The sequence below is a fragment of the Corvus cornix genome, chromosome 4A (assembly GCF_000738735.6).
Source record: "Corvus cornix cornix isolate S_Up_H32 chromosome 4A, ASM73873v5, whole genome shotgun sequence".
NCBI lineage: Eukaryota > Metazoa > Chordata > Aves > Passeriformes > Corvidae > Corvus > Corvus cornix.
The window spans coordinates 14181237-14207690 of record NC_047058.1 but is presented as its reverse complement, the minus strand read 5'-3'; the positions used below and the strand labels follow the sequence as shown (position 1 = coordinate 14207690).

The window sequence follows — 26454 nt, the reverse complement described above, 5'->3', positions numbered from 1 at the left end:
CTGTGCCACAGGGAGAATTGTATTAGTAGCACACAGATTAGAACATTTGAAAGTCTTTCTGTTAAACAAGTTATTCTCAAAGCTGAATTGCTGTTTGAGTATTAAATAGATCATCAGTTGCAATACTTCAATGTATTTTCTTTCTGAGACCCACATGTCTGCATGTGCAGATGGTTAAATAGTGGTTGTACACGACTTGCTGGGCTTGTGTTTGCACAGGAAGTGGACCAGCTGCGTTTGGAAAGATTGCAAATTGATGAGCAACTGCGACAGATTGGAGCCACTTCCAGGCCCCCCCCAAACCGCACGGACAAGGACAAAGGGTACATGACCGACGATGGGCCAGGCCTCGGCCGTGGCAGCCGGCCCTACAGAAACCGCGGGCACAGCCGGCGTGGGCCAGGCTATGCTTCAGGTAGGTACCTGCAAGGACACTTGGAGTTCTCACAGTGGCCTAGTGGTCTCGTGATTTCTTGAAAAAGACTGGACTTAGAGCTGTTAAAAATGCAGTCAGTATTGAGTATTAATATTTGAAGATTATATTGAGCTTTATGGTGTAGAAAATACTCCAAAGTGTAGTGCTTTCCTGTAATCTACACTTTGTTCCATGCAGTTCCTTCTTACAGCATGCTTCTCTCTTCTACATTACGGGGCATATCTAGTTATTCCCTGACGACCTTAGGGCAAGGATTGTTACTCTATCTGTATTTCAAACAATTCCTATCAATGAAGTCTCCGTTTTCATTTAAGTCTGTGTGAGTCCATCCTAATACAAATATTTGTAGGTGAAAATACTGTGTAGCTCAATTTACAGAAAAGCTATTTTCATCATATTAAATCGAACTTTTATGTTTTTACTAGAAGACCATAGTCACCAAAATAGCGTGTTCCTCTTTGAAACCTTGGATAATTCATTAATGAATAGTTTTCTAGATTGTGCTACTTCAGAGCAATCTATTACTTATATAATATAGATACATATATGTATATGTGTACACTATATATAATATATAAATATATATATATATTATCCATAATGTAGGTCAGCTGGTGTTTGTCCTGACTGAAAGGCCTGTAGTGTGAGCTTTATAAGAAGATCTTAGCTTACATTCTGCATAATACAAAATTAATGTTTTTGTTACGTCTACTATTTTTAGAAGATGTGAACTCACTTTCCTAATAGTATGGGTTGTGGGGGGAAAAATGGGGAAAGAACCCGCTTTTGTCAATAAAGGTGGTCTGTTAATTCGAAAAATTGTACTGGCCATTTATTTGATTTGATACATTTTTAGCATTTTGACTTTGTTCTCTGCTTTTGTAGTCTGTTACAGGCTGTTTCATGTTGGAATTTTTTTCTTTTCATAGATGAGTTGCAGTGATGAGAGGAGACAGGACAGGTTATATTCAGAACTTTCAGTTTTAGAAATATGAAGGAGTCTAGTCTATTACATTTGTATTTTAATAGACTTCTATTGCATCTTATAGTACGCTCAATAATCTGTTGATGTACTGATAACACCAATTTTAAGCATGTGGCACACTTAATTATTTAGCCTTAAACACACAACTAACTTTTATTAGTCTGTCTTGAATTTTGAAGTAATATATATTATGCACCTTTCTGTATTATGTATGTTATAGAGGTTGGGAGGCAGAAAAATCGCGGAACTGTTTATTAACAAAAAAAGAAGAAAAATTTTAAATATATACATTTTGCATTATACTCTAGTAATTTCATGCTAAGCTACACTGGCGTGTTTGGATTTTTTTCATCCTCTTGATAGGAACTAATTCTGAAGCATCAAATGCTTCTGAAACAGAGTCTGATCACAGAGACGAGCTGAGCGATTGGTCGGCGGCCCCGGCAGAGGAGGAGCGGGACAATTACCTGCGCAGGGGGGACGGGCGGAGGCGCGGCGGCGGCGCCAGAGGCCAAGGCGGGAGGGGGCGCGGAGGATTCAAAGGTAAATGGAGGCTCCTTTTGGAAACAGGTGTGGGTGTGGGAATCCTAAAGCAGACCCACTTGTGCTCCTTTTCTCATCTGCTCCAACCTCCCCACCTGCTGGCCTCTCCTGACTTCTCTTCACTTTGTCAGTCTTTTAAATGGAGAATTTTGTTTCAGATGTGTTAATGTTGAGCAGAGGGGAATAATGCTTTTTGACCTGCTTTATTTTGGGGGAGTTTCCTCTATCACTTGTTTTCTTAAAATGCCTCTTGACTCAAGTTTGTGATCTGTGCCATCATCACACATGGACATCAAGGAATCAAATTCTAGTTTGTCTGTAGATACAGAAAAATCTTTTAAAATCTGTATTCCTCATTCAGCTGTCCATATTTACATCTTCTTGTATTTGATTTTCATGGAACAGGATAATATTGCAATTTATGTGTTTAGTGAAAAGGACCAGGCAAAAAGTAAGATGGGAGAACTTTAAAAAGTTAAATATATATATATATTCAAACATATGGTGTTTCATTATATTTATTTAAATACTTCCATCTACTGCTCTGCTTTTTTCTTGAAATGTTTTTTTTCGAAGTATAGGTGCTGCTTAGTAAGATTTTCTTGTAAAAAGGTAATGTGTAATTTAGGAAGCTTGTAGGGCATTAAAAATGTAAAGATATTAAACAGTACTGATTGTGTACTTCTCTTCTTTGGTTAATCATTTTGAGAATTGTTTTTTCTTCAGTCAGTAGTCAGTCTTTTTTAAACTGTGGTGGTTTTAAACTCTGAGGTTTTGTCTACATTACCACCTGAGAACTTTTTCTTTAGTGATTCTTGGCCCATAGTTTTAAGAACTGTTGTTATATGTTAGTAATATTTGTTCATGAGATAGAAAATTATGGAGTAATTCCCTACTGTACTTGTGTAAAATTTAAGTGGAAGAAGATCATGTCTTTGTTGAACGGCTTAGTTGATGAATTCTTCTTCCAGGCAATGATGAACAGTCGCGAACAGATAACCGTCAGCGTAACTCAAGAGAGGCAAAAGGGAGAACAGCAGACGGATCTCTTGAGGTAACTTTTCTCATATGGGAAGTCTGTACTGTTAAAATTGCTTTAGTGTCATATAATAACGTAGTATATTCAAGGTTGCAAGTGACACAGTAGCCTTTTAATTCCATATTCTTTAACTCCCTCATCACATCTACAACAGTTGTGTTAGAAAATGACACAGGTGCTCAGGACTCTAAATATATCAAGCTGTGTAAAGATGCAATTTTCTAATGCTGTTTAGCTCTTTCTGGTGAAAAACTGGTTACAAGTCCCAAGAATTTACTAACCAGCTTGGTTTCACTCTTTGTTCTTACTAGTGTTTTGGTTTTAGCTTCTATTTCTTGCTGTGTTGTGTATTGTTGTCTATCTTCTATGTACCTGAGGGAAAAAAATCCTTAACGCTATATAAAGAGTGTGTTGTAGCCAGAATCCTCAGAGTAAGAAAGATTAAACTTCAGAAACTACCTTCACTACTAAATGAAACGTGCAGTTGAAGGCTGTTCAGTCTAGAAAGTAAGTTGTTCAGTCTAGAAAGTAAGTTAAAAGTGCACATCAAGAAACCTTTCAAGTAACAGACTTGAAGTATCTTGTAACCTTAAATATTTTTAAGCTTTATAAAAAGATATTTCTACTTTTTTTTCAAATGTTTTGTTTCATAAAGTTATCAGTCTGATACTTTATGTATCTATGTTAAGTTTCCCCACATGGAAACTGTTTTTGCTTCAAATGATAACTTGCAAACCTTCTACCATCTCTTACCACATTGGATGAGTTATGTTGGGAGGAAGAAACAATGAGCAGCTGCAAGCTGCTGCCTCTGTGTGGTGGTACCAGGAGTTGTGGTTCCAGTGGGATGTAGAGATGACTCTTGGCTTGCTTTTTAGGAAGCCTGGTTAAGAAAGGGACAAAATGGAACAAGTGGCCAGGTGCTTAGTTTTTCAAGTGGGAATGCTGAACTTAAAGGTGTAGAAATTGAATATGCATCTGCCGTGTAAACAATTAACACGGCAGAACAAAAAATAAATTACGGTCATGTGAGTCTTATAATTAATTAGTAATTAACTTGCAAAGTTTGAAGTAGGCAGTGAGGAATTGTGGTGCTGAAAAAAAGACTGTAAGGCACTTAAGTCTTGGGGGATTTTATCTGTTGCTCCAAGATTTGGATGCGATGACATGTTATAAGAAAATAAGCATTTGCATGTTGTTGAAATTTGGCTGATCAAGTTGTAAAAATCTTGTTACATATCAAGGAATAAGCACTCACCCCCTTTACAAGCATAAAATTTGCTTACAACATGCTTTCTTGAAGTTTTTTATGATCACTTAAAAAGGCTGTAGAAGTCTTTTTGGGTATATTAAATGGATCTTTTTTTCCAGATTCAAAAAAGGACTGAGTAGATTTTTTTGAGATTCAGAAAAGCTGCCAGGAAATGACACTATGTCTTTTGGGGCCTTTTTGCATACAAAAGTAGGAAGTCAAATTACTAGAAGTTGAAATGCTGTTTCAAAGATCCATCTGATATTAATTCAACTCTTTCGTGCACAAACACACTGGAAGTTTTTCTCTTAGCTTCCAAGGTAAGATGGAGAGAGGATTTTTTGGGGTCACAAGTTTGTGGCATTTTTGAACAGAAAGAAATTTACACCCTCCATTGGAGCTGGATACATTTAACAAAGCCATGAGGGGCTGGCCAAGGTAGCGAACTCCCAGGGGTGGAGGAAAGGAGGAGAATGCTTTATATAACTCTGAATTGTTCCAGATCAGAATTGACTGCAATAATGAAAGGAGTGTCCACACTAAAACCTTACAGAATACCTCGAGCGAAGGCAGCCGGCTGCGCGCAGGCAAGGAGCGGAACCCGAAGAAGGAGAAGACGGACAGCGCCGACGCTCAACAGCCGCTGGTGAACGGAGTCCCCTAAACTGCATAACTCTGAAGTCATATTTCCTATACTGTTTCAGTAATTCCTATTCCATGTTAGAGAAACTTGTTAGGCCAAAGACAAATAGTAGGCAAGATGGCGCAGGGCATGAAATGAACATATGTTCTCTGTTAGCCTTTTTTAACATCAACAGTATGCAGTTGTTTTCAGAATAAGAAGTTATTCAAATATTTGCATAAAAATACCTGAACTTCCGAAAATCGCTTCCAAGTACATATTGCAGTTCAAACGATGAAAGATTCTTTTTTGTTTGTTTTAAAAATACTGAGCTGTGCATTGGTAAACTTTCTGTTCCGTTGTACCATTTTAACACATCGGGTCAAATTCACTGCTCAATTTCAATTTTCAGAATAAATAGTGTTTGCAGTAATCAAATTGGCTTCTGTTTTCAATCTAACTTACCAGTTCTTCATGAAATGCTATGTCGTTTTATGTCCTGTGTCAGTTCACATTCTGGTCCACCTTTTTCAATATTTTGGTGGACCCTGAAATCTGTGTGATGTAACAATTGTCATTTTCATTAGCAAAAAAGTTGTATGATCTGTGCCTTTTTTATATCTTGGCAGGTAGGAATATTATATTTGGATGCAGAAATCAGGGAAGATGAGTTGGTAACACTAAATGTAAAATATATGTAGCAATCCTTGTCAGACGTTAGTACTTTATAGACAAGTGCATGCTTTCCATAATTTTTTCCTTACATAAACATTCAGTTAGGCAGTTATAAGAATAGGAAATTTATTTTGCACTGAAGATTTGGCAAATAGTGTTATTGAAAAAGGGGTGTAATTTTTTTCTTTGTAGGCAGTACAAAAGCTTTTTTTTTAAAAAAAAAAAATTTAAAAAAAAACTTTCCATTGTGGAAAACTAAAAAACTCATTGTTACTGAGGGAACAAGTGTAACATGTTCACAAGCTAGTAATGTGTGCCTGCTGTTTGGCCAGATGACCAGCCTAAAGCATTGATGGTTTTCATCCTCCCAAAATTTTTGAATTGCTTATTTTAATTTGGGGGCTATTTCAGGAGAGGTAGGAAGAAAGTCACCACATGTCATGCTCTGGCAAGTACAGATACAGTAGTCAAAACTATTGAAGGTTAAAACAAAAGTTCTTCATATTTTGAGCTGCAAGGTCCTAATTACCAGCCAATATGAAGGTGTCACAGAATTTGATCCAAAGTACAGCTGTACACCAGGGAAGGGTGGGAAGTGGTGGGATGAGCTGTGCTTTCTTTCATTTCTAATCACACATTAAACTTACTGGGCACAACTGCATAAGGACCTTCATTTTTGTCCATTTTTATTCAGATTACTCCAGAAGGAGAGCCACTGTTTATGTACAGAATTGTACAAACTTGACCTTGCCTCTGATGTATTTTGTGAGTTTTGTTTCTTTGCTTTCTTCATTCTTTTTTTTCCTTGCATACAGGTGAGCATACTAAAACTGGCAACGAACTGCACAGGATTTAACAAATATAAAAATGTCTTAAAAAGTATTGCCAAACATTAATGTTGATTTCTAGTTATTTATTTTGGGAATGTATAGTATTTGAAAACAGAAATTGGTACCTTGCACACATCATCTGTAAGCTGTTTGGTTTAAAATACTGTAGATAATTAACCAAGGTAGACTGACCTTGTAATGTAACTGCTCTTGGGCAATATTCTCTGTACATATTAGCTACAACAGATTGGATTTTATGTTGACATTTGTTTGGTTATAGTGCAATATATTTTGTATGCAAGCAGTTTCAATAAAGTTTGATCTTCCTCTGCTAACTGATGTTGATGCAATCTTTATGAATGATTGCTTTAAAAAATCTCAGCTGACAGAAAGTAGAAAGTATTTCTTTGTTTAGACTTTAACTGTAGCCATTGTTTATTTACACATTTTAGAAAAGTCTCAAATATTACCAGTTTTCAAAAACACGGCACATAATGCTCAAGAAGACACAGTCTCCTCATGGAATGGTACAGTACCTGTTGAGTGGTCACACTTCATGCACTCATTCCTCACAATCAGTGCTTGAGTTCACTGAGGTGCTAACCCAGGTAAATGTGAAATCACTAAACCAGTCTGACTAATTGGCCGCATTCCATTTCCAAGTGGGTTTGGGGGTTATGACCTTTTGCAGTATTTGTGTACTTAACATATATCCCTTTCAGTTCGTATTCCAGTGGTTTAAATGTTACTGAGTTTCAGCAAATTAAACTGTGAATCTAAATGTACACTTTTATTTTGAAAAGTCATGTTGTTACAAAACTTGAAAGTGCAACAAATGTCTGATGCTTGAGTTCAGGTCCGTCCTATTGGTAACTATTATAAAGTATGGTCTAATGAATTAAAATTATTTTTAAAATAAAGTTCTTTGAAAGAGTGAGAGGTATTTGTGAATCATGCCAAAGTCTAAATTCAGTAGGGTTAAGCTCAAAGCCTTTGAATTAACAAATACAGAGTTTGTTTTTCTATTGTTCACTGAATGCATTTTTGTTAATGATGGTGGGGAGTTAAGATTTTCGGAGTTGTTATTAAGACTTCGTCAAGGAAAAAATCACTTTATTCAGCTTTTTTGAAGCAGATAAAAATCTCTTTATGAGCACTCACGAGTTCAAGAAGGTACTAGGTTTAGTTTCTCGAATACAGAAGTTATTTGAATCAGTTACCGATGAGCTTTTTCAGCCATTTTTTGTCTCTGATATCAAATATTGTGTGCTGTGCTTTATTTCCCCAGTCCAGGAAGGACACTGAGTGCTGTGAGTATGGTACTGAGTGTAGACCCTGCTTCTTCCTACAAGCACTTACTGTAAAAGGCAGCTTATTTTCCTGAACTGCAGTATGTTTCCCTGCAAAACCCTTCAGTTTTGAATATTAAAAGAGAAAAGCTTCCAGTGAGTATTCTTCAGTCACTTCAGGAACCCTGCTGCATAGTTCTCCTAAGTTCTCTGCTACTTTGCAAGAGAACATGAGTCTCAAATATTTTTATCCGGTGTATTTTTAAAGGTTTTGTGTATTTCCAGAAGCAGCAAGACTTGCAGTGGAATACCTGTGTTAAGGGGAGGGGGAGATGTGTTGCTGATTCTGGTGGCTGCTTAAAATTACTTTTTAAAAAGCAACAAAGCTGAGCTTGTTGTTTCCACAGTAGTGTGGCCTGAGCCTGCTCGTCGTTCACTTGAACTTAACAAAGATGCTAGTCAAAGAGACTTTTCCAGGCATACTCAAACCCATAAAACTTGGGGTGACTAGGACGTTTACACTGTTAAGGTATTAAGGCAGTTCAATATATGTTAGGAAAAGTGAGGTTAGACCTCCTGAGCTTAGTGTTCTGAATAGATTCCAGTTTGATCACAAGGTTTTTCCTTGCCAGAGGTTCATTAGACTTAAACGCAATGTGGGTTTCACATCATATTTTTATACTGTGATTTGCAGAAACAGCTCTGTACTCTTCTGAGTCTTTGACAGAGGACTGTGATCTTTTGCCTGCATCAGGGGATGAATCTGGTTTTCTACAAATAATTTTTTTAAAATGCATCGCACATCTGTCACTTGTGCTTTCACAGTTACAAAGGTCATTCATCTCAACCAGTTTGATAGAGAAATAATTGCTGTTAAACCCAGATGAGTCAGTTGCCATAATTACTCTTTTTTTTACATTGTTTAAAAATTGCTTTACAATAGACTTTAAAGCGGTAATTTTTGTGTGCTTTGAGTACTGTATGGAATTGGATAATAAGAAAGAGCAACAATCATAGGTAATTTTGTGTATCTACTGAAAATTCAGTAGGAGAAGATGTTTTCTTACGGTTTTGCACTGAATTTAAGAAACTGGTTTCCAATAAAAGCAGTTAATTTAAAGCAAAAAATGATCACATGTATGTAGTCTATAAATGCTAAGAACTGGACTGTTGCAGAAATGGTATAGCAAACATTTGGGGTGGTTTGGGATTTGGATGTGCTTTTTTGCCTGATGGATTCAGGCCAAGCCTCAGGCGTAGACTACAGCTACAGCAAGGGGAGTCAACAATCCTAAATGCAGTAAAATCACTAAGTTCTCTATTTAAAATGGGGGGGGGGGGGGGGCAATTTTCTGTGACTTAGCAGTCTGAAAAGTCCCACGTCAGAAATGCATCACACTGTCTGGAGTGTTCCATGGGATAAATCAGCATGGAAAATCTCACTCTCATGTAGGTGATGCTTCAGAAAAGGAAGGCTTGTGGATCAGACATTTCCAAGTATCTCCTCATTGGTACTGCTGCGAGTGACTGAGTCTAGTCTGGGTGTAGAATGAAACAATGAAACTGAGGATACTGTGTAGTACTGCTTATTTTAGCAAGCTAATGCTGCATACAAATGAGGTTAAAGAGAGCCACCTTTTAAACTCATGCAATTAACTGAAATGAGGGGAAAAAAACATGCATGTGAATATTAGTTTTTTCAGGCTCACTTGTCAGTTCAGATGGCTGTTCTAGCAAACTGCAACTGCTTTAGGCAGCCCATCCATTTGGAGAACTGCTGATTTGATGGCATCTGCACTTTAGGCTTCTGTATATTTTAAAAACACTGCTCCTAGTCTATTCAGAGCCTTTCCTTAATAAACGGAATGGAAGTGGTAGAATTCTAGAAGGTCTGGGTTGGAAGGGACCTTAAAGATCATCTAGTTCCAACCTCTGCCTTGGGCAGGGGCATCTTATAGACCAAGTTGCCCAGAGCTCTATCCAACCTGGCCTGGAATGCTTCCAGGCACAGGGCATCTACAGCTTCTCTGGGCAACCTTCATTGTAAAAAACTTCATCTTTATATCTAGTCTAAACTGAAAGTCTCTTTAATTTGAAACTGTTACCCTTTGTCCTTCTGCATAGGCCCTGCTAAAAAGTCTTCCCTATCTTTCTCGTGTAGCCCCTTTAGGTACTGGAAGGGGCCTTAATGTGTCCCCAGAGCCTTCTCGAGGCTGAACAACCCCAGGTCTCACAGCTTCTTCACAGCAGAGCTGTTCCAGGCCTCTGGTCACCTTCATGGCCCTCTGGACAAGCTTGAAAAGGTTCATGTCCATCATATGAGGGAACTTACGGTTAAACTCCAGCCAGCAACACCACATAGCTGCTCACTCACTCAGTGCCCTCTTCCCCCTCCACCCTCCCAGTGGGGATGGGAATCAGGGGAAACAAAAGAGTAAAAATTGTGGGTTGATACAAGAATAGTTTAGTAATTGAAAGACAGTAGAATATAGTAACAGTAATGAAAAGGAGCAAGTGAGATGAAATCCAAGAGGAACAAGAGATGCAGAATACAATTGCTCAATACACTGACCAGTGCTCAGCCCATCCCTGGGCAGTGTTCGGCATCTCTCTGCCAGTTCCTGCAGTTTATATACTGGGAATGATGTGCCATGGTGTGGAATATCTCTCTGGCCAGTCCAGGTTGGCTGTCCTGGCCATATTCCCTCCCGGCTTCTGGTGCACCTGCCCCCTGCCAGAGCATGGGAACTCAAAAGTCCTTGATTGAGACCAAGAACTGCTTAGCAACAACTGAACATTGGTGTGTTTTCAACATTATTCTCATCCTAAGTCCAAGGCACAGCACTGTACCAGCTGCAAAGAAGAAAATTTAACTCTATCCCAGCTGAAATCAGGCCAGATCTCCAGAGCTGGTTGCAGAGTGGAGCAGAGGGGCAGAATCCCCTCCCGTGACCTGGTGGCCATGTTCCCTTTGATGCAGCCCAGGATGGGGTTGGCTTTCCGGGTCTAAGAAAGATATGTGTCAGATTTGTGTTTCAAGTGTGCAAATATTTGGTGAAGCAATGGTGCGATGCTCTTACCTAATTAATTCAGCTTAGTGAGAAGCTCTAACTTAAGCATTCTGACCAAACTTTTATTTGAGAGGAGTGTATTTTGATCTCTTATCTATTACCCAGTTTGCACAATTAGGTGATGTTTCTGTATTGTACACTGGAGTGTAACTGGTAAAAGTATAAACTTGTTTTTAACTTGGTCAATTAGAAGACTTGAGAGGCTTTCCTAACAGTCTCAGCAGGGGCTGATTTTTCCCCAAACACATTTGAGTTTTTTCTGGCCCCTCTGTTGGTCCATCCTGTTCCATGCACCTGAACACGGGGTGGTCACTGTGACATGCTTTGGTTCCACGGTTGTTGGGGCAGTCTGCAGTTGCTGCACCCTGGGGAGCTGCTCGTGCCCTGCTCCAACAGGGCTGGAGGAGACAGCAAAAGAAGTAAGTAATGGCAAGAACAAGAATTTTCTCTTTATCTTATTTTCCTTCTCCCTTGTTTTCCCAATTTATCATGAGTGGTATTAGATTTTAGTAAGTCTCTTGGAAAACCTGATTCCTGTCCTCTTAAGAAATAATTTCACATTACCAAAGTACTTTCTCCATGGGACAGAACATGTGTGTATATTCCTCTATAGCACGAGTGCATCCAAGGGCAGGGAAGCTTTCCTCACTGAGCAGCAGGAGTGCAGGAAGAGCTGACCCTTCAAAGGGCAATGTCCGTGTGAAATGCTGTCAGTCTTTTCCCTGTACAAAAAATGGGGTTCTCCCCTCACCAACACTAATAAATTGTCTCTAGGTTTAAGCTATCTTTACAACTAAGTGGTAAAAATCAAAAAAAGACCTTTTTAGGGTAAAACAGGAGGGGCAGGCAAAGTGAAATACAGCATCTGGGAAAGCAGTCATCAGGGGCTGCTTGGGGTTACAAAACTCAGCTTAAACCTGCTGTTAAATTACTATGAATCACATGGGGATTTCTAGAAGTATTTTGTCCATAATAGCATTTTGAACCACCTTTTGAAAATGTTATCCAAAGCACTTCATATGCTCCAAATGAAAAAGAGTGAAGAATTCAATGAGCTAAACTAGAATTCAGCTTTAAGCTTTCAAAAATTATTCATTCTTCACTCTTGATTTTGTTCATTAAACTTGGGTTAAAATTTTTAGCTAAAAATTGTCTTTTTAAGTTCCAGATGTCCAGCTCTGGGACTCTTCAGAAAGATAGTTTTTTGGCTAGTCTCTGTTAACAAGATGCCTTCCTTTAGACTTTCTTTAAATGAGTAATTTCTTCAATATCATTTATTGCCAATATATACGCATATATTTTCAATGGGTTTTGGCCTCCTCTTTCTTGCAAAAAAAGGCACTCCTGCTCTGTGCAGCAGTCAACTCTGAGGTTTGCTCCAACCCATAAATATGAAGTTAGGATGAATAATTTGTTTTATGCAGGACCCTATACCCACTATTACTCTTGGTTTTATTGCAGTAATGCTGCCCTTTGGCACCCGTCGAGCGTGGGTCTTCATGGTCCTGCTCCTGCTTTGTAGCATCCATTCACGTGAGTATTGCAAGGACAAAAGCATTGTCAAAGAAGGAGCAAGTACATTTACTAGCAAGAAATTTGCAGGTTTTGTTGTCTTGGACTGGAAAATACAGAGAAATATTACAAGCAATTACTTCAGATTGGATTGCTCAGTTCTGAGACCTAAATAGGGCAAAAAAATTCTTTTCCTACAACTGTAGTTCCCATTTCCCTCTGTGCACCTCTACAAGAAATACATGCTGTTTATTTCATCCCTGGCAGTGCAACTTGCTTTTATTTTACAGTTGATGATAGATTTTTCTATTTTTTTCCCCAATTATAGGTTCTCCTTTTTTTCCTCCACCTCGACTTCTTTTTTAGCATTCTATTAAAGGTGTTCTTACAGTCTGTTGAGAATTGATGTATTTGCTTACTACAGCAGATGACTCAAAGTAATTAGAAAGGTTTTTATCTGATAACTTGCACTCACAACAGAAGTTGTTTGGTCATCTGACACATGTATAAAGGATCAGTCCAAACATGTTTGCACTTGATCCTTAATGCATTGAGAAACCAGACCTCTGAGCCTTTTCATCTCTTAGTGAAAGGCTGGCAGTTGCTGTGTCGTTGCAAAAGGCTTCCAGGGTGGGTGTGAGCTCTGACATAGATACAAACGTCTAAGTACAGCAATGGCCATTAAACCTGGGTATATGGCTCATGTCTCTTTAAACCCTCATATGACAGACTAATGTGTAGGGCAGCCATGGTTTTCAGATAAATCTTACCAAACTGAATTTTGGAAACCTCATCTCATGAACTTCCTATGAAGTCATTACAAAGTCTTCAAAATGTTCTGTTCTGTCCTGTTTACCAGCAAGGAGAGAGGCCCCATGACATAGCTGTCAGTGTGAGCTTGGGTGGTCACATTTCTGTCACATGATAGTTTCAGATTCTCTATTTTGACATTACCTTCAGTTCTCTCTACTCTGTTCTTCTTTTTCCCGAGGGAGTTTTGTATGGCACAGAAGAGGCAAGTTGTGCCCCAGGACAAGCAGGGAATTTATGCTCCTGATGCTGTTAGCTGAAGAATTATCCAAAAGATTGAAGCTGTTCAATACCTTAGTTTTTGGTTAGGCTGTGACCTCACTTCTCTTCACAAGGAAGTCTAACACCACGAAATGGCTTTCAGCAGACTCCATCACTGAAAGCTATTAAAGTGGTGATGGTTTAAATTTCTCTCACGGAGGGAAAAAGGGCAAGCAGGTGGGAATACTGGGTCTCTTTTTTCCCCCTCCTTGGGGAGTGGTTGATTGCCAGTGGAGTCCTACTGTGATTTGCACTTTTGGTTTAATGAAAAAGAGATGTAGGGAGGCAGGAAGGTTTACTGATGCTATATTTTTTTAGAATAGTGTAAATGAAAGGTGATTGGGAAGTCCCAGAGTAAGAAATCAGTAGCTTTTTTGTAAACAGTGCAGTTCCTCTATATTTAGGGATGTTTTGCTCTTTTCTGTGCAACTGCAGTAGGTCACTGTCTGAAATAAGATGCTGGGATAGATGCATGTTTGTGTGCATGTGTCTGATAAAGGTGCCTTTCACCGTTTTTCTGTGTTTTAACTGGGGTCTGATCTTTATCTAAAAAGCTGAAAGTTCTGCTCATGTGCATAGGAGAAATATAACTATAGATACAGCAAAGCATTTTCATGTCACCTGCGCCTCATAGGTGAGCAGCAGGGCTTTTTATCCTTGACAATTTCCACCTGAATGGATTCTTTAATTTAAATTTTACAGCTTTAGTTCTTTACTCATTGTGGTTCATGAAGCAATTTAAAGCAATATAAGTGAATACAACAGAAAGACATCTGTGCTTAACCTTGCTAGCCATCAGTAGACACAGTTCCTGATGACTGTAAATGCCTTCCTAATGAGTGATAATCAGTATGAAAATGTCATTGCTTTAATTAATTATGGATAGTTTTGATGGTAATGAGCTAATCATTATGAACCTTCAGTTCTTGCAGCACCGATTCAGACTGGTTCAGAACAGAGTGGAGAGGCACCCAGCAAACCTAACATGACAATGAAAGGTGTATTTGAATCTTTCTTAAGCTTCTTCAGGCCAATGAGTAAGTGTCACTTCACCACTGCAGCATTGTTTTTCTCTTCCCTTCCCACTTGTGTCTCATTTCCAGTCCACCCTCCCTCCCCTACCTGTCAGCATTTAATGTGTTTAAAACCCTCGGTCTAATACTGTAAAAATCACTAGAGCTCTTGAAAATGGGATTGCTAAGTGCCTCTTTGGAACAATCAAAGATTTGTTTGCATTCCTACCCTCCTGCAAAACCCTCCATCACCACTGATGTGACTGTGCTGGAAATGCTGAAATTATGCTGAAAGTTTGACATAAGATCCACCATGCTTAGCTTTGTTGTATCTTATCTGACCGAGTTTTCTAGTCTTCCCACATGCACGCAGAGAGAAAAGAGAATTTGGCACAGCCTAAATGAGAGAAGGATTTTGTCCCACATGGGTGTCTCTCCCACTTCTTCTGGCTAAGGAAGGCTTCAGGCCTGTTAGTTTAGAATGATCCACTCACCTTTGGACTGCTGAAGTTAAATTACAAGAACTACATTATTTCATAAAATTATTGAGATGGAAATCACAACACTAATTTGCTAATATCAAAAAGAAAGATCATCTTTATGAGTACAGAAATGATTTGTTATATATAAAAACTGCCGGCCTGGTTCCATAACCAGACCACAGACCAATAGGAAGGAGAAGCAGAAATGCTACTTTTCACTTGATATGTTTCTGCATTAATATCAGTGTGCCTCCACCACTATTGCTCACATGTAGCCCTAAGTAAACACAAAGGACTGGTGAAGATCCTGATCCCCCCATTTAACAAACTCAGTTTGGCTACCAGTAATGTCTCTGATAAATGTAAGACTGACAAGACCACCAGTCCTGGGGGCATTGTTGGAACCAAACAATGCTTTGCAGTTGCTGTATAACATAAGGGATGTGATATGATGTTTTATAGGAATCAAATATTCAGAGACATCTACTGTTTATAACTATCCTACACATTTAAGCCATTCCCACAGAGTATCTCATGATTATCAATAAATCTGGTAATAAATAGAATATCTCAAAAATTGCTAAAATACATTGTTCAATAACTGGATTGGATGTTGTGGGGGGTTTTTCCTATCAGCTGATTTTCAGCTGCTTGTAGAAACAAATAATAACTGTCAAACAAAGATGGTTAATTGCAATATAGTCCTTCAGGAAAAAAAAAAAAAGAGCCTTAAATTTCTGGTGTTTTTTTAATTAGAAACAGTACAGTCAGAAAATTTAATTTGTCTTTTTCACTTACTTTACAAACCTAAGTACAATAAAGTGGCACAACGGTGTTTAGATTCAGCTTTGTAATAGATTCTTACAGAAAAAAGCAAATTACTAAAGATTTTCTATGACGTGATTTAGCTCTTCTGCTAATTTCAATATAAAAATTGGTTAGGTTTTGGGAAAGAACATACGTGAACGTCGGTGATGCTGTTTTCTGGCAGATTTAATTAATCAAAACATGCTAGAGACACCAAAGTGATGGCTTCCTTCTGTTTCACATTGCTCCCAGGATAGACACCTTACCTAATTTATTCTTTTTTTTTCTTTTTAAAGCTTGCCGCCTCAGCAACGAGCGACTCCTAACTCCATGTCCTGTAGAAGGCCGGAATATGTCTGAATGCTCAAAAAATCACTGCTGTCCTTTCAAAATTGGGCAGGATGAGCAGTGCTACATGCCAGTGAGAGACGGTGAGTGTGCTGCTCTGGGCTACTGCCTCCTGACAAATCCTGCTCCTGGTCACACAATACAGTTCTTGCTGCTGTTTATACCTTCAGCTTTTCAGGACACCCCTCTCTTTAAAGTAATTGTAAGCTTGCATGCATTTCTTCATCTATAGTAATAAAGGAATCAATTAATTGGTAGAAAATTTTCTAGATATCTTGGAGCAAAGAACAAGTGCTATATGAATAAATATAGTCACGTATGTCAGTACAAAGAATGAAGTAAAGGCTTTGTTTGTGGAAAGTGGGAGTTCATCCAAAGTAGTAACTCCATTAAAGTGCTCTGAAGAAAAGTGAAGGAACTGGATGTATTTTACAAGGTGAAGAGGAGGCTGATTGGCTATTTAATAGCTGCTGAACTGTGTAGAAGAGAAGTTACTAAGATGAGAGTCACAAATTCTTCCTGGAAGAACCAGATGATTTAACAAGTGGGAATTGCCACTGACTGATGCTTGGGAAGTTTAGTTCAGACATTAGGGCAAAAAAGTTCATCAGAAAGGGGATGAAGTCTCCAACCTTGGAGGTTTTCAAGACTTGGATATAACAGGACACAACTCACTTGATCTCATATTGGTAGTAGCCGTGCTTCAAGAGGAAGATTCATCTACTTGACCTGTGGAATTCTCTTACAAACAAAACGTCAGTGGTTCTGTGTTGTCAAGTTACAGCCTTAACATTACATTTTACCTCCTTTTTTTCCTTTAAGCATCAACTTGGTGGGCATGATTTTTTTTTTCTCATATGAAGGAATGCAAAAAAGTATTTTTTGTAGACCTATCTTTGCTTATAACTCCATGGTTGTCTTTGGTCTACTGAAAGGGTTCTATCAAACCTCAATTTTTATCATAAATTTTTCCTGTTTGTATAGCTTTCTAGAAACAGTTGTTTCTTTTCATGGTGAGGTTGCTTCAACAAACTGAAAAAAGCAAATAATTTAGAGATGTTTTATTGGAGAGAGAATTATTGGGTGTGGAAAGGACCTCTCACAACCATAGAGTTAATCCTCCCTATTCTACCAAAATCAGCTGCAACAGGTTTGCCAGGGACTGTGTCCAGTCAAATTTTGAATTTCTCCAAGGACAGCCAACCAACAATGTAGGAAGAGTTTTCAGACACAAGCAGTCTTGCCAAACATGGATGTTAAGTTAGTAAAAAGAAACCATAATGTAGAATTTAATTATTTAGTTCTTCCTGGTATAATTCAGCATAGTTCCATTGATTTCAGAGGTAATACCCCAATTTTTAGCAAGAGACAACTTAATACAAATATAAAACCCCAAGGTTACTTGTCAGCTAACATGAATTCACTTTCTCTTGTTTGTGCTTCTTCAGGAGCAAGCTGAGGTCAGGATAAGACTTTGAAATTTTTCTTGTGCTTGAGCAGCTCCACATTCCAGTGCTGGGGCACGTGTAGCTGCTACTAGCTAGATAATTTTTGATTGAAGAAAGTATTATCCAGTGTGATGCCATCAGAATCTGTTAGTTAGTTAGGGGCGTATGACAGAAATTAAATGTTTTAATAACATTCATTCCCAGCTTGGGCCTTTATATTAAGTATAAAAGACACTTCACTACAGCAAGAAGAAAAGCTGTACAGTGAAAATTATAGCTTGTCTGCTCATTTTTTTAAGATACATACTCAAGCAAATTTTAAAATTAAATATGCTTACTCAGCTGTGACTGCTTGATTCCTCATTCCAGTTAGGCTTTGATTGGTTGGGCATCAATATCAAGGGCTGACTATTTTACAGAATTATTTGTTCATAGATTAATGAGCTCCGTGAATGCTCCTGGATGTACAGCATATGTCCAAAGAAAATGCAAACACTTACTGTTTGCCTTGTAGCAATCTGTTGACAAAACAGAAGCACTTAGCAGATATTAAACTCATGGCAGTTGTGCTTGTAAGCTGGTCACAGGCTGCATACTGAATGGTTCTTCTCGTTGGCAGGTTTGTCTTGAATTTCACTAGGAATAAAATAAGGCCTTAAGAAAATGCTAGAAAAGCTATGAACTGAAGTAGATAAACAGAATTCATTTGAAAGATTTTTGTCTCCATTCTTAAAGCAGCTGCTAAGGGACTTTGATTGTTTTTCTTCACTGTTATGTATTACCCCCACTCAACCCTGCCCTGTGTCCTGGGCTCACTCAAACCCTGCTTGCCTCTGAAACTAAACAAACACTTCTGTTTTTCAAACTCAAGTGAAATTTGAGACTGGTTCTTTCTCATCTGAACTCATTTCTAACACCTACTTTTTTGCCGTTTTGCTGCTGAATTATGGAATCATTTAGGTTAGAAAAGACCCTTGTGATCATTGAGTCCAAATTTAAATTCATCTGAGAGATGGCAATTTTCCTTGGCATTTACTAAAGTCTTCAGGTATGAGTGTGTCTTAAGGTGTGAGTGCTGTCAGAGCTTTGCTGACAAATCATCTGTCTGAGCTAAGTAGCAACATGGCTGTGACTTCATGGCAGTAAAGATGTCTGTCTTAGAGGCTGATTCTGTCACCTGACCCTCAGTGCCTGTATCAGAATTATTCAGAACTAATGCAAACTTCTGCTGCCTCTACAGATGTGCAGCTGGCCATTCGAGTGGTTTTGCTTGCCGGAGGAGGATTTTTGATTTTGGGGTTTCTACCAATCTGTTGCTGTGCCTTTTTGCAGAGAAGGTAAGTGTTAGAGCAGACCAGATTTATGAATTACTGTTTCTAAATGGTGAAAATATGGAGAACTGACATCTTTGAAGTAGGTGAGGGGAGAAAAGATTGGGGAAAAAAAGGGCAGGAAACTAATGTTCAAACATAAAAGATGAGTCCTTCTGTTTTGAAGCTACATAAAACAGAGAGTCAATTTGTCTTAAGGAAAAAAAAGGTTATTTAATGCCCCAGTACTCTTTCTAAAGACCTGGATATAAAAGACTTGGACTTAATCTTACTTCACTTGCTTGGAAAGTTGCACGTCAAACACGAAAGCAGACCCCTCCAGGATAGACCTGGAGTTCTGCAGTAAGACAAGGAAGGGAAGAACAAAGTATGAGACCTGAATAGAGTAAGAGAGATGAGCTGGGAGTTGGGAATTAATTTTCTCTAATGCTTCTAACATGCAGTGTGGGGTTTTTAATGTATAGGGCACATTACAGCCTATGAGCTGCAAGCAGTTTAGTGTTTGATACTGTGAAGAGTTTCAGCATGTGTATGTGTTCTCAGGATACAGGGAAAATGGAAACTCCACAACATCAAGGTCATTAAACTGATGGAATGAATTAACATAACTATGCTTTATTCTGCTTGGGTAGTAGTTCATATTGAATGGCTGGTGCTACAACTTGGTTAATATGACAGAATTGTCTTTTTAGTGAAGATTTTTCCCTCCAAGTGTTAAACTTTTGCTCTGCTAAGACATAGTAGTCTGTGTGGGATCATATACTTGCATGTATACACACACACGTAGACTTTACTAATGAGGCTGCTTAGCAGATGGCTGTTTGCTGTGGAGTCCCACATTTTGACAAAACCTGCTGTGAAAATCTCCACATTACATCTTACACTGTGCTCAACAGCTGATGCTCAGCATACAGATAGCTGCACTGAGTCATCAGTGACTCTGAAAACAGGAGGCAAAGAATCAACATGAAATTATCATAAATTTTCTGGAAAATGAATTAATATGTGTTCGTTTTGGGAGAATTCACATTAATGTTTAAATGATCATTTCTGTGTTTTTTCATAGCCAGTGAAACTAGGAATTTTGCTCTTCTGCTATGACTTGGTTTTTTGCTTTGTTTTTTAATGCAGTAATTAACCAGATGCTAAATGGTTTAGATTTCCAACATCATATATTTGAGTTCTGGGAAAGGTGCAAACCAATCTCACTGTAACTTTAAGTTTTAACAGTTTTAGAGACAGTTGATAGAGCTTTGAAAAACATTCCTTTAATAAGCCAAAAACCTTCTCTTTGGATACAAATTCTTTTGTTTTCAACATTCTACAGTCATTGTTGAGAGTCCTATGTACAGTGCCAAATCTGTACTGTAACTGGTGTGCACAAAAGTGAAAATTGTTCTCTAGAGTTATGAAAAAAAAATAAGAGAACTTTTGCTGATGAAATTTGGGATAATTGTTTAACTCCACTTTGACTCTTCTAAAGTAAATTACAAGGTTTCTATACCATGGCTGAACAAAGAACATGTAGGAGCATGGAATTCCTGTATAATTGATAGAGGGAGCTGAGTACTCCTCTCCTTGCCACACTTGATCAACTCTAGTAATTTCCCAAGCCAATGAGGCTTTGTTACTTTCCACATCCCCATGGACAAACTGTTTGCCTCCTTCCAATGGTGTTTTTCATGCAGGAAGCAGAATCTACACGTCTGTTCCCTGCCAACTGCCAATTTCCCTTGTGTGCTATCAACACAGTACCTCCTGTCTAGAGCTGTGCTCTGATACCTTTGCTGTGTCCTTAAATGTGCCAGTCTACCTTATTCCTCTCAGTTTTGTTAGTCTGCTTTAAGAACCACATGCAAGGACAGGTTAAAACACTAAAGGTTAGAAAAATGCAGGTGCACTTAAATAGCGCTACTTTTGAATGATATTGTGTTGATTTTAAAAATAGAATTAGAAAAGTGTTCATTCCTGCCCAATCCCTAGTACAGCTGCGGCAAGCAGCCCACAGAATTTTGTTGAGTTCTTACTGGGGAAAATTCTGGTTGTGGTTGCACTGTCTCCCCATCCTTGCCTGCTGGGGATGAGACGAGCAACCCTGTGCAGGAGATCCTCTCCCAGGAGGAGCTGGGCAGCAAGGGGAGCCCCAGGCCTGCGTGTGCCTTGTGTGGACTGGGCAGTGCTGGGTTAATGGTTGAGACTGATGATCTTAAAGGTATTTTCAATCCCAAATTATTCCCTGAATCAGAAGGTGAAATTCATGAAGAAAATGTAAGAAATGGGAAAAGCACAGAAATGTTTTTCCTCACCTTTATCTTTCTTCTGGTGATGAGTCTTATGGTGGTCCCTGAGGTCAACTATAGCTTTGTGAGTTTTTTCACTGGAGCTAGGATTTCATGGCTGAAGTCTAGGTGACCTTCTCTAAATTCCTTCGTTGGAAGTCAACCAATTTCAGCTGTTTTAATATGTTGCAGTCCGTGTATCAATCCTTTACAAAGGATAAGCAAAAAAGTACAGAAAATTGCACGGGAAAAAAGAGCACGTGGGAAAAAGACTCATGATGAAGAGATTCATCGCCATTTACTGGACTGACTTAAGAAAGAACCAAAAGGACAAGAAAAAAAAGAAGGTAAACTAACTTTGGGGTATTCTTTTGTTCTAAGTTTAGGGTTGTTCTGTTGAGTCTGTGTAGAATACTAAAGATATGCACTACCCAATACCTGCTGCCTCCCAGTGCAGTAGACATTGTCCAAAGGCACTGCTTGTCAGGGATCACCTTCAGGGATCACCTTTCTGTTGTGGGAGAAGTAATGAGTTTGCAAGAATTTGATTGCTGTCCTGGGCTGCCAGCTGACAGCAGAGCCATGGACAGTCTGAGGTTAAAGCCCTCTGCCACTTCAGTGTTCCTTATGTCATGTGCAAATTGTTGCATGAGAAAGTGGAAAAGCAATGGGTTTGCTGCTTTCAGGAGAGGCAGGTCCATTTACAGACATTGAACAGCCTGTCTTTCCGTATGGATAGGGGTGCTTTTTAGCTGAAGCATTCCCATAGCTCCACATCTTGGCATTCTTGGCATTCTTCCTGAATGCTGAAGAGCAATTGACTACTGAAATAAATGTAATTTGAGAGTGAAATGCTATTTACTTCATGTGACCATGCCAAACTATAGCCCACTGAACGTCACAATGAAATAAAAAAGTGTCAGGGAGGTCATTAGACAACAAGGAAATATTTCAGGGATAGTATTGATCTGGCAGAAATGTAAAGGTGTCCCTAAATCGAGTTATACTCATGTTTGGGATTTTTTTTCTCCCTTTGGTGTATAGGAACAACCACCTGATCCTGAAGATCAAACAGAAGACACCAGGATTATTTGACTATCTCCCAGAAAATGACACGTTTTGTTTTAGCACTGAAGTAATACAAAGTTGTTAACCCTTGATAATACTATTGATTTTGCAGTAAAAGTTTTTCATTCTAGTTTCTTGCACTTGTTCCATACCTCCTGTACAAAAAAACCACTGGTAACACTGAAAGGCAAACTGCTTATGGCAACCCCTGAATAGTAAAGTCAGTGTTCCTTTCACAGAGTAGCATCCCTGTGGAGGGATATAAAGACACCAGTTATGTGCCAAACTCAGCTTAGGGGTCAGTCTTAGAAAAAGATTAAGGGAGTGTTGTCACTCATTAAATTGGAGAGAGGAAGCTTGCTCTGGTTCTGTATTGGATGGCCCCGTAGTACAGTAGTGCTACTCTTGCTGAGGAGAACAGCCAGTTCTTTACCAGGCTACAGAGGATTTGGGAAATCTGTTGTTGGGCAATTGCTTTAAAGATATGCTTGGCAAAAATGCAAAGTACTTAAGGAAACTGCGGGAGTGTTGTCTCTGGAGTTGTTCTCTCCGCTGGGTATCGCTGCACCACACAACTTTTTTTGATCTTAGGATGACCTGTCTCCCAAAGTAGGTGATTCCAAAATGCAATTTCTCTTCCATTTCCCCATAGTGTAACAAAAATAAAAGAAACAAATGTGTAACACTTTTCAACAGCTGAGTGCAGAGTGAGTAGGTAAAATAATGTCAGTAGAAGTCAGTATCACCCACAGTAACGCAATCGCTTGTCATAGTTCTTTGGAACTGTGAAGTCCATGTAGCAGAATTTCCAAGAGCTACAACTGGCAGGAATGGAGACTTGGTCCTAAGCTGTAGTGTAAATATTATGAGGGATTCTTAGAAACTGTACTTTCAGATTCCCTGTTTAAAACATTTTTCTTAGTTTCCTAAAGTCCTAAAAAAGGGATCACTTAAAATCCAAGTGTAATGTGGGTGGAATAGGCATATGGGCAATCTCAGGAAGTTGTTGGAGTGCTTGCTGATGATCAGATGTAACTGTATGCTTTAAAGCCTGACATTGCAACCGTTGCCACAAGCATTATGTTACAGATGACTTGGTTAAAATTTTGCAAGCAAAAGTATTACACTATTTTTGATGTGGAGCAGCAGAACAGTGGAAACTGAATAGGGCACTGTTTGCCCTCTAAATCTGATGTGTATTTGCTCTTTTTTGATACTATTTTTATGGAAGGTGAAGTATATATATAGACATTTTGACAAAGAAAAAACAGTTTCCTGCTACGTGAATTCTGAGGCACTGTCACAGCTGAACTGTGCACATGACAAACCAGAGAAATCCTCATGGCCAGTGATTACAGAGAGCGAGTTGTGCTCCAGAGAAAGTTAGGCTTTCATGTGGGGCTTCATGATTTTGATTTGAAGGGCAATAAATTCCTCCAGTTTCCATGTCATTGGAAGCACAAGTGGTTCCAATGTCACACAACATCCTGACAAGGGACATGCTCTGATAAAACAACTGTATTTAAGGGTGAGCAATCAGTGCATCTGCAGTAACTGTATCTGGCAGCCCCAGAACAAGAGGAGCATAAGCAAAATGTTCTGTTAGAGGGAGAGGTGAGAAAAAGTCACAGCCAGGGTTGTGTTCCCCTTAGTGGGACAGCAGTCGAGAGCACAGTGCATGAACGTGGGGCCTCTCCTTCTCCATGCAGCAGCTTTGCTGTAAAGGTGTTCTAAAAAGCTGGAAGTTTTGCTTTTCAGTTGGAAAAGACAAAGGTTCTGATTTTACATTTTCATTTCTCTATTAGCTTGACAGTGCATTGAATCAGTAGCTGTCAAGCCATGGGTATTGCTTAAATAACTGCTATCTGTGCCTAAGATGTCATAATAGCTATTTCATTACTGTTGAAGGCCAAGATTGCCACGTTAGGGTCAAAGCACAGATATTCATTCACAGGCCTGGTTGCGATGCAAACTGTACTGACAATGTCACAAAAAGGTGGATGCTTTGATCAGCTGATTGGCTGCTTGCTTCCACTCAATATTCAGACACCTTGCATAATATTTTCTTGTTTGCTTTTTTTTGTGCTCCTGGACCTAAACATATTACAGAACAATTTCAACATGGGGGTTACCCCACATCTAACTGACACATCTCTTTTCCCCAGTGCCTAAGCTGCTGATTGTACCATGTATATCAAGCTGCGTGTTGCTGAGCCAAATTCAACTTTCCTTTTTCCCTTCTATCCCTTCCAAGAACTCGATGAGGGTCCAGACCAGCTACAAGAGGGCACAATCATTTTTGCCAGGCTCCTCAGAGTAGCTCTGCGGCTAGAAAAGAAGCTGCTGAAAGCTGGGTGTGGTTCCCAGGTCTGCAGAAAGCCCTTCCAGGCCCAGGGAGAGGGAGAGACATCTTCAGTACTAAAATCAGGGACCACAAGATGGTGCTGCAGGAAAACATTTTTCCCTCCAAGGTTTTGGGTTCTGGAGAACTTTATTGATTTCTGCCGTTTACTATGTGGTTCATCAAGTCACAAAAAGGCAGATGGTGTACAATAGAGCAATGGTCACTCAGTAAAAAAGACAACATAATACAGCATATGATGACAAGGCTTTAGAAGACTTACAAGATATACAAACCATTGCTTGTGGCTTTAGCTCTGCTCTCTCTCCTATTGAACTGATAGAGAGTGAAACAAAAGAGCTCTCAGTGGAACATCCCTCTTTATCCTCAGGAAGATTAAATAAATACAAGGCTAAACAACTTGGCCCAGTGCTCAATAGCTGTGTCCAGGAGTGGATGCTGAGATGGGAGCTATGATAGGGCTTCAACAGCAGGACAGCTCTTTCATCTCATCACCCAGAGCCTGCATCATGTCTAATGGCAAAGGATTTGGCTTTCTGTTCCCTCTGAAACTGACCCACACCTTTAGCCACATTCCCTGAGATGAAAAGTCACAATGTTTTTTTGAAAGCTTTAAAGCAATATGAAATGACTGCATTACACTCTGGGTGATTGTGGCAATATCTGGTACTTCTCTGTTCTGACCTTTAGAAAGCTTTCAAAGTCATGAGAATTGAACTTAAAAAATAAATACAATGGAATGAGAGAATAGGTTTGAACTGTAAAGCTCAAAAACCCAAGGCCAAAAAGAGAATTGTCTTTAAGCAAAATCTCTCTGACTGGGGTGCTTGTATTTTTGAAGGCTTGAAGTTCAGTCCTGAGGCCTATTTTACCCAGCTGAGATCCATGCAATGCCGGGTAGTGCAGATACAGGAGAAGAATATACTTCTTTACTCAACAAATATTTTCCCAGCATGTTTCCATGTAAGGGATGTAATTTTTAAATGTTATGGTTGCTATGATCTTGCTGGCCTAGGCTTGGATGCACAGCTAAAATGCAGTGTAAAGGGCTCCCTGGAAAAGGTGTTTTATGTTCTCCTGTAAGGTCCCACAGGAGCAACTGGTTCTGTCTAATTCAATTGTGCTTCTGATGTTTGTACCCCAAAACTTTTTTGTTCTAACCAAACACTGGGAAAAAATGGTTTCTGCCAGATGAAAGGGGAAAACTGTCCACAGCTGTACTGCTTTAACCTTCTAAGTTTCACTGTACTGCTTCCAAGTCCCTTCACAAAAGCCATGTTTCTTGCTGCACTGCTTCCTCACAGAATTCACTGTCCTGTGTGCATCTCCCATCCGAGGGGATAAATCTCTGAGCACGTGTGTGTGTTTTGTTCTGTGTCCAGGTAAGTGCAGTAGAGCTTCACTCTGCAGCAGCTGTTTCTCTGTAGCATCAACCACCACCTCTGTCCTGGTGGCTCTGAAGGTTTGGCTGTGCCAGCTGACACTCCGGGAACCTGGGAAGGAGGATGGCAATTCTCCAGGGAGCTCCCTCTACGGGGGAGTGTGGCTACAGATGCTCTGGTCCTGCTGCATCCATCTCCCTGCTTTTCAAGGAGGTGATTTTTCAGTCTGTTAGGCTACAGCTGTTCAATATTCCACCTAGTGTGGATCATCAGCTGAGTCAAAATGAAATTATTAAAACAACTTTCCTTTAGAAAGGAATCTTCTGATGCATGTGCTGGGCCTGCCATTTAGCACTGTGCTCTTGCCCAGGCTCCTCTTAAGGGTTTTACTGACTCTCCAAGCTTTAAACATTTTTGTATTCAAGGTAATTGATCCAGCTCTAAGACACAAGATGTGTGTGGCAAATGAGGGATGGAAAATCTAAGCAAGCACAAAGGACAGAATCAGTGCTTAGGACTTAGGGCACAGCTGGGAGATAAAGCAAGATAATGCACAGATATAAAATGCTCTTGCATACATTTCCTAATGGGAAAGCCCTGCTTCAGTTA

At 39.3% G+C, this 26454-nt stretch overlaps 2 protein-coding genes across 7 annotated transcripts in view; both read left to right on the top strand.

The window, feature by feature from the left end:
* FMR1 (FMRP translational regulator 1) overlaps nucleotides 1-7319 on the top strand; it is a 31848-nt gene extending 24529 nt beyond the window's left edge. For 3 of the 6 annotated variants that reach the window (XM_039571976.1, XM_039571970.1, XM_039571971.1), the window contains 4 exons: nucleotides 220-415; nucleotides 1785-1964; nucleotides 2936-3018; nucleotides 4758-7319. In XM_039571976.1, coding sequence (XP_039427910.1) covers nucleotides 220-415; nucleotides 1785-1964; nucleotides 2936-3018; nucleotides 4758-4919 — 621 coding nt within the window. In that variant the 3' untranslated portion in view covers nucleotides 4920-7319. The remainder of the gene's footprint in view (nucleotides 1-219; nucleotides 416-1784; nucleotides 1965-2935; nucleotides 3019-4757) is intronic. The other 3 variants (XM_039571972.1, XM_039571973.1, XM_039571974.1) reach the window with 3 other exon arrangements.
* Nucleotides 7320-11105: 3786 nt separating this feature from the next.
* On the top strand, nucleotides 11106-22183 carry LOC109145125 (fragile X mental retardation 1 neighbor protein-like). Its single transcript, XM_039571752.1, has 7 exons — nucleotides 11106-11161; nucleotides 12204-12275; nucleotides 14249-14362; nucleotides 15924-16058; nucleotides 18664-18760; nucleotides 21226-21380; nucleotides 22078-22183. The coding sequence occupies exons 2-6, from the start codon at nucleotides 12206-12208 to the stop codon at nucleotides 21341-21343; spliced, it is 534 nt and encodes a 177-aa protein (XP_039427686.1). The 5' UTR covers nucleotides 11106-11161; nucleotides 12204-12205; the 3' UTR covers nucleotides 21344-21380; nucleotides 22078-22183.
* Nucleotides 22184-26454: the final 4271 nt, after the last annotated feature.

Coding starts and splice junctions, on each gene's coding strand:
- LOC109145125 (XM_039571752.1), top strand. CDS start 12,206: ATGCTGCCCTTTGGCACCCGTCGAGCGTGGGTCTTCATGGTCCTGCTC. Junction 12,276..14,248: donor GCTTTGTAGCATCCATTCAC/GTGAGTATTGCA, acceptor ATGAACCTTCAG/TTCTTGCAGCACCGATTCAG. Junction 18,761..21,225: donor TGTGCCTTTTTGCAGAGAAG/GTAAGTGTTAGA, acceptor AATATGTTGCAG/TCCGTGTATCAATCCTTTAC.